This window comes from Lissotriton vulgaris, chromosome 9 (genome assembly GCF_964263255.1).
Source record: "Lissotriton vulgaris chromosome 9, aLisVul1.2, whole genome shotgun sequence".
Classification (NCBI taxonomy): Eukaryota; Metazoa; Chordata; class Amphibia; order Caudata; family Salamandridae; genus Lissotriton; species Lissotriton vulgaris.
Genome location: NC_141697.1, coordinates 273,060,120 through 273,073,426, shown reverse-complemented (window position 1 = coordinate 273,073,426; position 13,307 = coordinate 273,060,120). Strand labels below are relative to the sequence as shown.

The 13,307-nt window shown below is 43.4% G+C and overlaps 1 protein-coding gene across 1 annotated transcript in view; it reads left to right on the top strand.

The window, feature by feature from the left end:
* POMT2 (protein O-mannosyltransferase 2) overlaps positions 1-13,307 on the top strand; it is a 475,144-nt gene that overhangs the window by 447,361 nt on the left and 14,476 nt on the right. The window contains exon 19 of the mRNA XM_086937548.1: positions 4,266-4,406. Coding sequence (XP_086793674.1) covers positions 4,266-4,406 — 141 coding nt within the window. The remainder of the gene's footprint in view (positions 1-4,265; positions 4,407-13,307) is intronic.

Genomic DNA, 13,307 nt, shown 5'->3' with positions numbered 1-13,307 from the left:
TTCAACGTCCCTATCGGCTCCTGACTAGCAGGGCTAGATGACAACAGAGGTTCAGCTGGGATCTCCGTGATATCCCTAATAATGTCCTGTACTTTCAAAAGAAGAAAGAACCTCTGAAAGGTGTCACAGTCGGGTTGGTCACTAGCAGGAATCTTCCCATCCATCTGCGTTAATTCCCTTAGGATCGCAAAGGTCTCCCTTTGTTTGTTTGTGGCCCCTCTAATTCTATTCTCATAGAAGGCTGACTTCCTCACCAGGATATCCGCCTTGTATGTTGACAGAAGCATTTTATAGGTTTCGGACTCCGCTGGGCTGTAGCTGAGTCTCCACCTTCTGTCCGCCTTACGGAGGGCTTGTTTCTTTTCCCTGAGTGTGGCATCAAACCACAGTGCTCCCTTTCCTTTTGCTCTGGTCTTCTCCAGCCGCTCAAGGGCCAATTTGTCCAGAGCAGCTCGGATCCAGGCCATAAGGGCAGTAGTATCGGAGTCTAGGTTCCTCTCCCTCATCTTAGGAGGGGGAGTGGAAAGCAGCATGGAAAGTAAAGAGTCTGCCTCTATCTTCTTCCAAGACCCGAACTTTCTCCACAATTGACTGGACACTGCAGGTGAGGGGTCTCCTGGAAAACCCAGAACTTCATCGGGAAATGGTCTGACCATATACAGGGACTAACCTCTTTTATTTCTGTCTGGGATATGGAGGACCAGATTAAGTCTAGGGTATGGCCCTTCACATGCGTAGGTCCCACTACTAGTTGCTGAAGGTTAAGCGAGGAAAGATTATTTTCGAACTCTAACCCTATGAGGTCTCTAGGTACCTTATCCCAGTGGTAGTTGAAGTCCCCTAACACCATAAGGGATTTATATCTGGAGCCCAAATCCGTCAAGAGCTCCAGGAAGGCGTCATTAAAATCTGGCGAGCTCTGTGGTGGGCGGTACACTACCAGCAACATAATACAGGAGGATTTAAGTGAGATTTTTATCCCCAGGAGCTCCGCACAGTCACAGTTTTCAGCTACGACCTGTGTCATCTTCAGACTTTTTTTTAAATAAAATGGCGACTCCCCCCCCCCCCCCCCCCCCCCCCCTCGACAGTCATTGGGGCGATTATACCATAGCGCGTCAAATTCGGGAGGCAATGCCGCCAGTATGTCCGGCGTAGATGAAGAACCTAGCCAGGTCTCCGTAAGGGCAAGAATATCAATCTCGCCATCAGCAAGGAGTGAAAAGACCTCCAAATGGTGCTTTTGCAAGGAACGCCTGTTAAGCGTCGCTATTTTTAGCCCTCGGGACCTAAGGGGGTGTGGCGAACTCCTAGATCGTCTGGGTTCGCCTTCTCCCTGCAGCAAAGCTTCTTCCCGGAGCTTGGCTAGTATTGTAGTGTCTAGCCCAGTATTACCTGTCCTAAGAGCCCGAAGGGTATCCATAGAGTATATATGAGGCAGACGAAGGGTACTGGCCCCTGGGCCCGTCCTGGCTCGGACGGGCGCAGACGGGCTTTCCTCTGGCGCTCCTCCGGCGCGCCGCTGTGCGCTTGCATTCTAGTCCTTTAAATGGTGTATGGCAAAGAGCACACAGAAAGACTAGAGCGCTACCCCCAGAGGCATCTTGGGAGCGGCTCTGAGCCCACACCCAAGATGGCGGTACCTTAACCTACCACCAGACTGTATGAATATCATTAAGGAAGCCAGAAGACCTCCTACTAGAGCTTGCTATGCAGCAACATGGAAAAGATTTGCCATGTACTGCACCAATAACCAAATAGATCCCCTGGATGCTTCTATCCAGAATATCATCTGCTACCTTCTACACTTACAAAGATATAATTTAGCATATTCATCTAACGGCTTCATCTTGCAGCCATTGCTGCATACCTACAAAATAGGCAACATGTCATTATTTAGAGTACCTGCAATTAAAGCATTATTGGAAGGATTAAAAAGAATCATTCCTCCTAGGTTACCACCCTCTCCCGTGTGGAACCTAAACATTGTTCTTACCAGGCTCAAGGGACACCCTTTTGAACCTTTACACAAATGTGAACTGCTATTCCTCACATGGAAAACAGCTTTCCTTATTGCTATTACCTCTCTTAGAAGAGTGAGTGAGATTCAAGCATTCACTATACAAGAACCATTTCTACAATTACACTGTAACAAAGTGTTCCTAAGAACAAATCCAAAATTCCTTCCTAAAATCATTACTCCATTTAATCTAAACCAATCTATAGAGTTGCCAGTGTTTGTTCAAAAACCAAGACTCTGTAGCACAAAGAGCTCTACACACCCTAGACATAAAAAGAGCCCTTCTCTATTATATTGACAGAACCAAAGCCTTTCGAAAAACAAAACAATTGTTATAGTTTTCTCACCAACACATATAGGTAACCCCATCACCATAGCTGGAATTGCTAGGTGGATTGTAAAATGCATACAAATATGTTATCAAAAAGCTAAACGTACATTAACAATTCCTCCTAGGGCGCACTGCACATGCAAACTATGAGCCTCTATCTATGGCTTTCTTAGGGAACATTCCTATAGAAGACATATGCAAAGCAGCAACATGGTCTACAATACATACCTTCACTAAACACTATTGTGTTGATGTGCAAGCAAAGCAGACACCTGCTGTAGGCCAAGCTAACCTCAAAACTTTTTCAAACTACTGCAACAGATACAGGCGACCACCGCTAGGGGAAACACTGCTGTATAATCAATACTCAGTGTGAGATCTGCACCTCATCTGCCTCGAACGGAAAATGCTACTTACCAGTATGCATCTGTTCTTGGCATGTAGAGCTGCAGAGTCTCACACACCCACCCGCCTCCCCGGAACCTGTATCTGTTCCAGTTCTATCTTAATCAGATATATACACACATGGACATCCCCTTTTTCTTTCTACTAACTCCATCATTTCCCATCATGGCGAAAAACAATCTAAGGATGGAGTCAATACCCATGTGCACTATCGTCCAAGGGAGGAGTCACCTATCTCGGGACTACAAAGACTTCTTCCAAGACGGCAAAAACATGCAATCATCCGAGCCGAACACCAGGTGGCGATCTAATGCTCAGTGTGAGACTCTGCAGCTCTACATGCCAAGAACAGATGCATACTGGTAAGTAGCATTTTCCTACTCACTGATAGTACTTATATCTGAGAGCCACAGGATATTAGGGATTTTCTTGCTACTTAGACTATCAATGAAAGTAATACGATTCAGAAGAAATAACATACTCCTAGTGCTGGTTATGCATCCTGATGACCTTCAGTGAAGTTGTAAATTACCCCTCTCCCTCCTCAGCTTGTTATCTTGATCTGTGGAATATTAGTGGCAAAGCTTTAGTCTTTATCTAACTATGCTTATTCTCCAAAATGACCTGAGTCTGAGGCAACTGCCAGCACAAGGCATCATTGAATTGTAAGCACCTGGGCTTGAATTAAAGTTCTAGCACACCTTCCATGTTTGCACTGCAATGCACCTTTAGCTGTATGCATTAGGTGCACACCAGGATAGTGTTCCTGTTACAGCAAATATGCTGTTCATTGTCAATGTATGCACTTCAGTCTGCACTGTGAACAGCACGTTAGTAAAAGGAAGGGGACCATCAGTAAATATATCTTGCACCCTTGCCATGCACTGCACTGCTAATGATCTTCCATAGTCACATCACTTATGGCATGTTCTATGACATCATTGATGACAACACTGCATTGTGAGGCACAAGTTATAGTTAATTTAGGGCACAGGTTATAGTTCCTTGAGATATAACTAGACCTGGTGAATACACATATGTGTATACTGGATTTAAAATATTTGGGGGGGTCCCCGAATGCAGCAGCAAATTATTCACCCATTACCACAACTGCATTTGCTCCGCCCCATAACCAGTGCTAGAAGACAGATTTTTCTAGTGGGAAAGTAAGTTGTACCCTTCCATTCGTAATGTGTGTCCTGTAAAGCGCTGCCCACAACACATTCTCTGTTATGTTCTCATCCACTTCAAGCAGTGCATTAACAATGCAAACTAAAGGAAGATGAAAAAGGTATGAAAAATGTATAATTCTTAAAGTTTTAAAGATGTCTCTGTTTCCCACATTGAAAGGCAAGTCAGCCGTGCAAATGATTTGGACATGTATCTTCTATTCTATGCAATAAACATGAATGTAAACAACAGTTGCCAGATAAATAAATCTCTGTATTCAAGTATATTCTGTTGATGTTTTATTGGTAAATAACATTTCTCTATGTGTTTGTATTTTAGGGCGATGCCAAGTCCTGATTAGAGGCGGGGGCCTTGTAATGTTGGGCTGGTTTCTACATTACTGCCCATTCTTTGTCATGGGAAGAGTCTTGTACTTTCACCACTACTTCCCAGCAATGCTGTTCTCCAGCATGCTCACAGGTAAATTATCATGTTCTTCAGCATGCTTGCAGGTAAACCTCTTCTGTTCTTCATTGAGCTCACACGTGAATCTTTCTGATTCTGTTAGGCTCACAGGCAAATTCCTCCACTTCTTTACAACTCTTTGAGTAAATTCCCTTCTGTTCTCTTCCAGGGGATGGTCATCAGTATTCTTAAGTAATGAAATGCCATAGCTACATGGGGGATTTAGGTGCACTTTACAAAAAAATATATAAAAATGTAGATCTATACACATGCACAAGACTTTTCAGTGGGCAAGTGCGCTTAATTATAGAAAAAAAGTCTTTGCAGTCTATTAAAAAGGCTAAAATGGTCAACCTTAACTTGTTTATCCCCTTTTATATTTTAGAAAAGCACCCAATCAAACCAAGTACTCACTACATTAGCAAACATTGACTAGGAACATCGTTCACAAGCCTTTTTTTAAAGGGAAAATAAAGGAAATGAAGGGCAGTCTTAGCAGATAGGCTACCATGGACATGAAAGTGAAAGCTGTCACTGTGCCTTGAAAGGCCTCACCTCGCCTCCTGTATACCAATATGTCCCATATGTTTTCTGGTTCCTGGCAACAGGATCCTGGAGTACTAAACTCTGCCTTTTTTGCTTTGGAAATCTTTTCCAAGCCGTTTCAAAACCTTTTCAGTCCCAAAGTACTGGAACTATTTTTCAACAGTTATCTGAATTATTTTTCATTTTCCTGTTGCAAAGCCCTCATAATTTAGTAAGTGCCCTTCCTGTTGAAAGAATAAGAGTCTGACCTGCACAGCCTCTACATAATTTACCTTCCAGAGGCCCACATCTCATAAGAGAAGACAATGCACCCTGCTGATGTCGAGAACAGGTGCAGTCCCATCCGGCTCGCCGTCATAGACTTGGTCGCCATCAAAAGACAATTCAGTGTTGATGCAACAACTTTAAACCTTCATTGATTTAAGTACTCCATTCATCATTGACTCTCAAAGGTGTTCTACGCGTTTGTCGCCTCCTTCGATGTTGAGGCCTAGGGGAGATCATGTTCTCAGCCTCCTCCTCCTCTTCCTACAAGGCCCAGAAACCAGCCATCTTATGGCTTTCTGGATCCTTCTCTTCAAGGTTTCAACTTTCTTTTGAACCGTTCAACCATCTTATGATGGGTTCTGAGGTCCTCTGATTTTGGATATACAAGGCCCTACTCCCAAACTACAGTAATTACCGCAGTGGCGATCTAGATTTTCGCTGGGACCCCCTACTCTTCTAGTTCCTTTTGGAGGTGCAGAAATGCCAAAGTCACCAGTGGTGTCCCAGCCTCCACCTGCTCATTCTAAGCCTACCGATCCCAAAATACCAAACAGGAGTGGAAGATGTCACTCCAGTACACAATCTTGCAAAAGATCAAGTTTGCGCTCTAGGCTTTCAAGGCGAACGAGCAAGAGCTCTAGTTTGCAAAGATATCATCAAAGTCATAGACTCTGTCCTGTCTGGTCTTATTACGCCACTAACTATTCCTTCATCAGAGATTATTCATTGACACTGGCTGACTCTTATCCAGCACAGGTCTTTCCTGTAGACGACAACCACATTTAATAAAGTCCTAGTCAGGGGTGCAGCCAAGTTGAATATCCTTATCTCAACTCAGACTTCTTACACACAAGTCTTTATTCCAAATATCATCCAGGAAGTTACTACTCTTAATCCCTTGTCTGTTAGAGTGTGCAGCGCAACAATTTCTAGTTTTTGCATCTGTAAAATCTGCTTCATTGTGACTTCAAAAGAAATATAATACTCCAGACCAAGAGCCACTTTTTCCAAGGTCAGATCTTCTACCGGATTTAGTGACCATCTCAGGGGCAAGAAAGTCACATGCAGCGGCACCTTCTTGCGCTATTGCTCCTTGCAAGGAGAGAAAATGCAAGGACTCAGTAAGCCGGAAGATGTGTGGCACTTCAGCAACTGGCACGAAGACAGCAAGTGCCACATAGGCCATTATGACAGGTCTCAAACTATTAAAGGAAGACAGACTTCCAAGAGATTCTTCAAGAAGGCCGAGGCTAAGACTTACGGGTCTAAAACCGAAGCCCAGCAGAGAATTCTAAGTCTTCCATTCTCTGCTTGGATTGCACATTAATGTTATAGATTGTATAAAAGCAGAGATGAATGCCCTGAAGGCCATGGGATAGGAAAGAAATGGAGTATACAGGAAGCATTACACGTCTTATGACAGGTGTTACTTCCAACAGATGGATGAAACACTTCAGTAGCCTCAGCAGCAATCCTACTATAGCACAGGTAGATTTACCTGCACAGAAGGCATGCCAAAGGAAAATGGTGGGGAGGTAGCCTGTTCAGCACTGTCTGTTCAATGGAATGCTTTACCACGCCATCTTTACCATGTACTGCCTTTAACATATAATGCCTTTACCACGCATGCCTCTACTACGATGAAATATATTTAAAGTAAGGTATACATACCTTACCACTGGGTAGTTATAGTTAAGATTTTGTTTCCGTAGGAAATGTGTTTTTTGTGTTGCTTATAACTTTGGTGCTGCTTGACAAATCTCCCCAAAATGTTCTCAAAAAGTGCTTTGTTGTCTAGTTTGTGCTTCGGAAGTTTTGGGGTGATCCGTCAAGCAGAGGCTGAGAAAAAAGGACAGCAAAATCTCCGTGCATTTTCCATAGACTTCTTTAGCTTACACTACAGCAAACACTGCTGAACGTCATTACACCAAATTTGGAAGGAAGCGAGATCTTAGTCCATAGAGTGTGCTTTTTTGGTTATTTGGTGCAAATCCAAAATATTTGTGTATCTGGACGGTTGGGTTTGAGAGACTCTTGTGAGAGTCCCTCAAACCCTATTTTAAATGACGAAGCCCACTGATTGGCGTAAGATCTTTTCCCTCTGTCCTGAAGTGTAAAAATCGAAATAATATAAGGGGCAAGGTAGGGATACTGTGCATTCCGAGGCCTTGTGGGGGGACCCAGGGGAACCTGCCTGGGGCCCAAAAAAATCATTTTCTTTTTTCGGATTCACAGAAAAAAAGAAATGGCGGCCTGCCATTTTTAAAAAGAAATGTTTGTGGAGGGGGGCATGAGTGGTTGGCCCATCTCCAAGCCCATTTTGAGCCCTAGGTACCCCACCCCCTGGGGCTGATTTCTTTTTGGAAGAAAAAGGAGAGAGGAGAGAGGCGTGACCCCACTCCCCTCCCAAACCTTTAAAGGTCCTGGGGATCAAATCTCTTGGGGCAGATTGGTAAAAATACATGTAAAAAACCCTTCCAAAGCCTTTGTTGGCCCCTGCCCCCCCCCCCCCCCCCCCCACCCTCCGGGGCTGGCTCAATTACTCTGTCCCGAGCCTCCCACCCTCGGAATAGAGAAGTTTCCCCACCTGCACTAGCATCAGCAAGAAAGAACATGGGAGCATTTTTAAATCTTCCTCTGGGCTGGAGCAAACATGCCTTCCCTGCCTGCATTAGCACTGACAGGGAAGGCATGTCTGCTTCCAGCAGGCGATAGATTTGAAAATGTCCTGCCGGGTGGGAGCAGACTTTTGTTTATGTGCCTGCACTCTTGTAGGATGGGAAACCACAAATATTGCCCCTGCCCGGAGGGAGCAACCATAAATTTCTGCTCCCTCCGGGCGGGACCCAAGCTGGTTCCCACATCATGTGGGGAGCCGGCTGGGGCCGTTGAGTTCCCCTATCGATACTCAAGATGGGGTTTCCAAGGCTGAAAAAGGGTTGAGGAGGGGTGCTGCATGCCCTCCTACCTCTAATAATTGCATTTGGTCCCAGAGGACTATTGAGACTCAGGGAGGGGGGCTGCGCGACTTCCCTTTTTAATTGCATATGGCCACAGGGCTGGGGTCCCTGAGGCCTAATGAGGGTCGGGGGCCTGTGCACCACCTCCATTTTGTAATTGCGTCTTGTCCCGGGGAATGGGGTCTCTGGGGCCTATTGAGACTCAGGGAGGGAGGCCATACTAATATATTGCCCCGGGGCATGGGGTCTCTGAGGCCTAATTGGGCTTGATGGGGGGGGCGCATGTTACCCCACCCCAAATAATAAAGTATTTGGCCCAAGCCTTGGAGCCCATTTGAGCGTGGAGAAGTGGGGCCACTTGCTCCCGTACCTGTTTTTAAAGTATTTGGCCTGAGGGATTGGGTCCCGAGAGCCTCTTGAGGCTCAGGGAGGTGGGTTGTGTACTTTCATCTCCTATACTAAAGTATGGCCCCAGGGCAATGGATTCCCGGGGCACAATTGGGCGGGGGCCAATCATAATGTATTTGTTCCTGGTGAATGGTTACCCCAGGTCTCTTAAGGTTTGTGGAGGGACACCATGCATCCCCTTACCTAATAATAATATAGTTTTAGACCCCGGGAGAATGGGGTCTCCAGTACCAATAGTAACATGGAGAGGCGGGCTGTACACAATCCCTCCCCTTTTTAGAAATAAAGGGCCCAGGGGGGTCAGTAGTGGCTTAGGAAGGGGGATGCGCAACCCCCCTCCTCTGGTGAGGGGGCCTGTATACTGGCGGGGGGTTGAACGCAGGACGTGGCAGCAGGTGCAGCATGGATTGCTTGACTGCAAGAGATTAGCCACAGGGTCTAACTGCAAGCCATGCTGGTCTAACGACCCAACCCCATCCTCCACCACCACATGGCCAAAGGCTGTGCATGTCGGGGATGGCTTTACATATGGTAATAAAATATTGCTTTATGCTGAAAAAAACTTTTTAAATTCACAGAAAAAAACAAATGTTAAAGTGGGGTTATAGATGGGAGAATTTGTCCGATCCAGTATAACATTTTGAAGTAAAAAAAAGAGAAATTAATCATTTAAAATTAGGAGAGCTAACTATAACTTGTGCCCCGCTATACACCTTGTATAACCTCACATATTACATTACTCATGACATGTTCTATTACATTATTTATGACCTCACTGAGGACATCATCCAATGAGTGTGTTCATTTATTTTATAGTTTAGATAGTGGTGGGTAACTACCATATTACTTCTCTACCTAATTGTGTACAGCCTGTGTCTTGCTAATGGGTTCAAGTGTTTGCAAAGCAAATGTGCTCCTAATGCATAATAGCTGTGTATGGGTATTGAACTTTATATAAATCTTTACATTCAGGAGCAACTCTGTGTGCAGGATACATGTGACAACTGTTGTCCAGTAAGTACCACACGAGTTGTTTGATTCTGCAGAAAATGTTTCCAAAGTGGCAAAGATTCCACGTAATAGATACTAAGTATTTTAAGCAGCCATGAGAACTTAGACAAAATCAATTTAGCAGGGAAATTTCTACATAATATAGAAGACTGTGTGCACCAGGTACTAACATTTTTACTTGATTAGCTTCAGAAGATGGGGCTCTCTGTGAAGTTTCACCACAGTGAGAAGGTTGCATGTAGTATGACCTCTAGCTCTTTCAGACCTTGGGATCTTTAATGAATAATGTTTCTTTGGATACGTTTTGTAGAGTGAGCACTCTTCTTAGTAGATTATTTGTAATACTCTGTAGTGTATTAATCATGAGAGTTTCAGTTTCTGCCAACAGTGTGGTAAAGAGTAAACTCTCTCCATAGAGTAGGCACTGTTTACAGTACTCACTTTTCTATTCATATCCACTTCATTTCTCACTGTACGTTCGGTGGCTGAAGGGCTTGATACAAGTAAAGGCTGTCAGTATTAGGGCATTAGATATGTAACAGAAGTTGAGTATCTGGAGCTTTTCTCTGAATAGTTGTATACAGATTGAACAGTGCATGCAGTAGGGGTTATCCTTCTATCTGTGGTTGATTGTCAATTTAAACACGGCTACCCATGAAGTGTGTGATATAGGGTCATAAAAAAGCTTTTTTGACCTAAGTGAGTTGTGTGTATGATGGCATTAATGATTCTTCATATTATTCTGGGCTAATTTAAACTTACTTTCAGACCTCTAATGCCATATTAGCTTATAGAGTAATGTGTACAAAAGAAGCTGGGATAATGTCATCAGTGATGTCATCAATTATGTCAAAACATGTAGTGAGTGATGTAATACGTAAGGTCATAAGCTTTGCATGGCGGAGGCACAAGTTAGTTAGCTCTGCTAACTATAGCTGGTGATTTTTTTTTTTTTGAGAGAGTTCAAAAACATTATGTTGGCATCAACGTATTCTCCTAACTGTAATGTCTCTTTAACCTTTGTTATTTTCAGTGAATATATATATATATATATATATATATATATATATATATATATATATATATATATATATATATATATATATATATATATATATATATATATATATATATATATATATATATATATATATATATATATATAGCCCAGTAGTGTTCACCACTGGGTAGTTATAGTTAGGCTTCTGTTTCTCCAGAAGTTTTGTTTGTGTATTGCATTTAACTTTGGTGCTGTTTGATGAATCTTTCCTAAAAACTGCTCCCTTTTTCCCTAGTTTGTAAAAGGAAAGGTTCAGGATGATCCGTCAAGCGGTTGCTGAGAAAAAAAAGAGCGGGGTTTCCCTAACCGTACAATCCCTATTCCTTTTTCAGTGACTTCCTTAGGCAGTGCTATCCCAAAAACTGCAGAACGGAATTTAACAAAATTTGGCAGGAAGATAGATCTTGAATCGCAGCTTGTGCTCATTGTGATTTGGTGAAAATTTGTTGAGTAGTTTTTGAGACATTAAGCTTCAAACCTATTTGTATACCTGGATGGTTAGTTCCGCTAGAGTTTTGTGAGAGTCTTGCGGGAGTGCTAGTTCAAAAATATTGTTCTGATTGTCCCAGGAAGCTTTTTTTCCCTTGGGCCAATTCGCTTCCGCAGGAAACAGACTCCCGCGGGAGCGTGCGGACTGATTGGCTACCAGTAGCATGAGAAAAATTTTGCTGGCAGCCATTATGGGACTCAGGGACTTAGTCCCCTGTCCTGATGTTTTACATAAAAAATAATATAAGGGTAGAGTAGGGAAACCCTACTCCCCGGGCCCAGTGTGGGTCCCCAGAGAGACAAGCCAAAATAAAACAATTCTGCTGGTTTTGCCACGATCCAGTGGGACTCCTGTAAGATAGTGGCCAAAAACAACATTTTTCAAAAAAAATATTTGGCGTGGGGGTCCGTTTTAGGCTCCAGAGACCCTATTCCGTAGGGCCTGGTACATTAGGTAAGGGGAGGGGGAGTGCAGCCACCTCCCCGAGGTTTGTAGGCCCTAGTAACCCTATTTCCTGGAAAATATACTAGGTATAACAACACAAAATGCATAAACACATATGATACAAATGGCAATTGAAAAGTGCATGGGATATTTGTAATAAGCCCACAAGGGCTCTATATAGGTGATATCCAAGTTATATGAAGCAGCAGGTACAATGTCCACTTGGGCTTGATTGAATATAAATGAATAACTCAAGGAAAAATAAGTAAACCTGCATTTTAGTTGTATGTGCTAATTTGAGCAATAATGAAAAATGTCCTAGCTATCGTAAAGGAAAGTTTAAATTCTATTAAGGACTCAGAGGCGAAGATTATGATTTTCTTTAATTGCTTTATTTTATTCACAGACAATTATAAGCATAACAAACTACATTTCCAATGAGTCCTCGGAAAGTAACAAGAAACTTCAACAAAGTAATGTCCAATCAGGCTGCGAGCCTTCCAACATCTTCATCCGAGGACGCTCTAGCCTCCTCTTTCTTCCTGTGAACACAGCTGACGTATCTCCTTATCACTCTTATTTACTAGCTTCCGATCCTGCAAAATTAAAGAAACGTTGTAACCACTTGTAAATTATAACATCTTCTGCAATAACCATGTAGACATTCTTTCATCGAACTGCAATAGTCAATATTAATGACAATTATATAATCAGAGATTTACTTACGTCAACAACGTAGATGCTTCGTGATGGAATTGTAAACCTGGGTGGGCACATCCTCACCTCTGAGTCCTTAATAGAATTGAAACTTTCCTTAAATATAGCTAAGAAATTTGTCATTCTATGTCAGGACCGGAGGCGGGGATTAGGCTAGTTTAAAGCTTGTCCACCACCAAGGATGCCAGATTTACCACTGGCTTAAAGTAGAACCTCTTGAAGGTGGAGTCTGAGGACCGGTCTGCGGCATTCAGGATGTCCTTCAGCCGCGCTCCTAGAGAGAATGCCTTCAAGGCCAAAATCCCCCCCTCTCCCTGGACAGAATGGGCCCCGAATTTAGAGGTGTTTGTCCCTGCTTCTTGCATGGCCCAGAGGACCCACCTCGCAATAGTTGGTGAGGGTACCGCTCTGTGTGGTTAGGGTGATAAATAGCTGCCTTACGCCCTGTGGATGAATCTCCTTTGTCATAACCTGATAAGTTTTAAGCACCCATACCATACACAACTTTGGGACATCAGGGAAGGATGGATAGGACACTGATCTTGAATTACACTTTGTCCTCCTGGATATATGGAAAGTGACTCCCTCTGGAGTAAAAGCTTAACTGTTAGATGTAGAGCTCTCACATCTGATAATGTGCGACAAGAAAATATGCATAAAAGTGTTGCCAATTTTGCCAACATTTGTTTACGAGAGGGGTATTTGTTAGAAGGCCATGATTTAAACAGATTCAGAACCTTGTTCACGTCCTAAAGTATGGAATACCTTGGCTTGTGAGGAACGGATAGCCTAATACCCAATATTAGTTTGCACACAAGTGGATGCTCTCCCAACAGGTGATCATTCACTGGAATATGGCCAGTCCATATAGTTGACCGGAATTTGTTAATCGACCTTTAAGTCAATCTGTCGCAGCTAAAGAGGCCAATAAATTCAGTATATGGACAATGATCCCATTGGATCCACTTGTCATTGATGACACCAAATCCCCCACCCACCCCCCACCCCTGTGG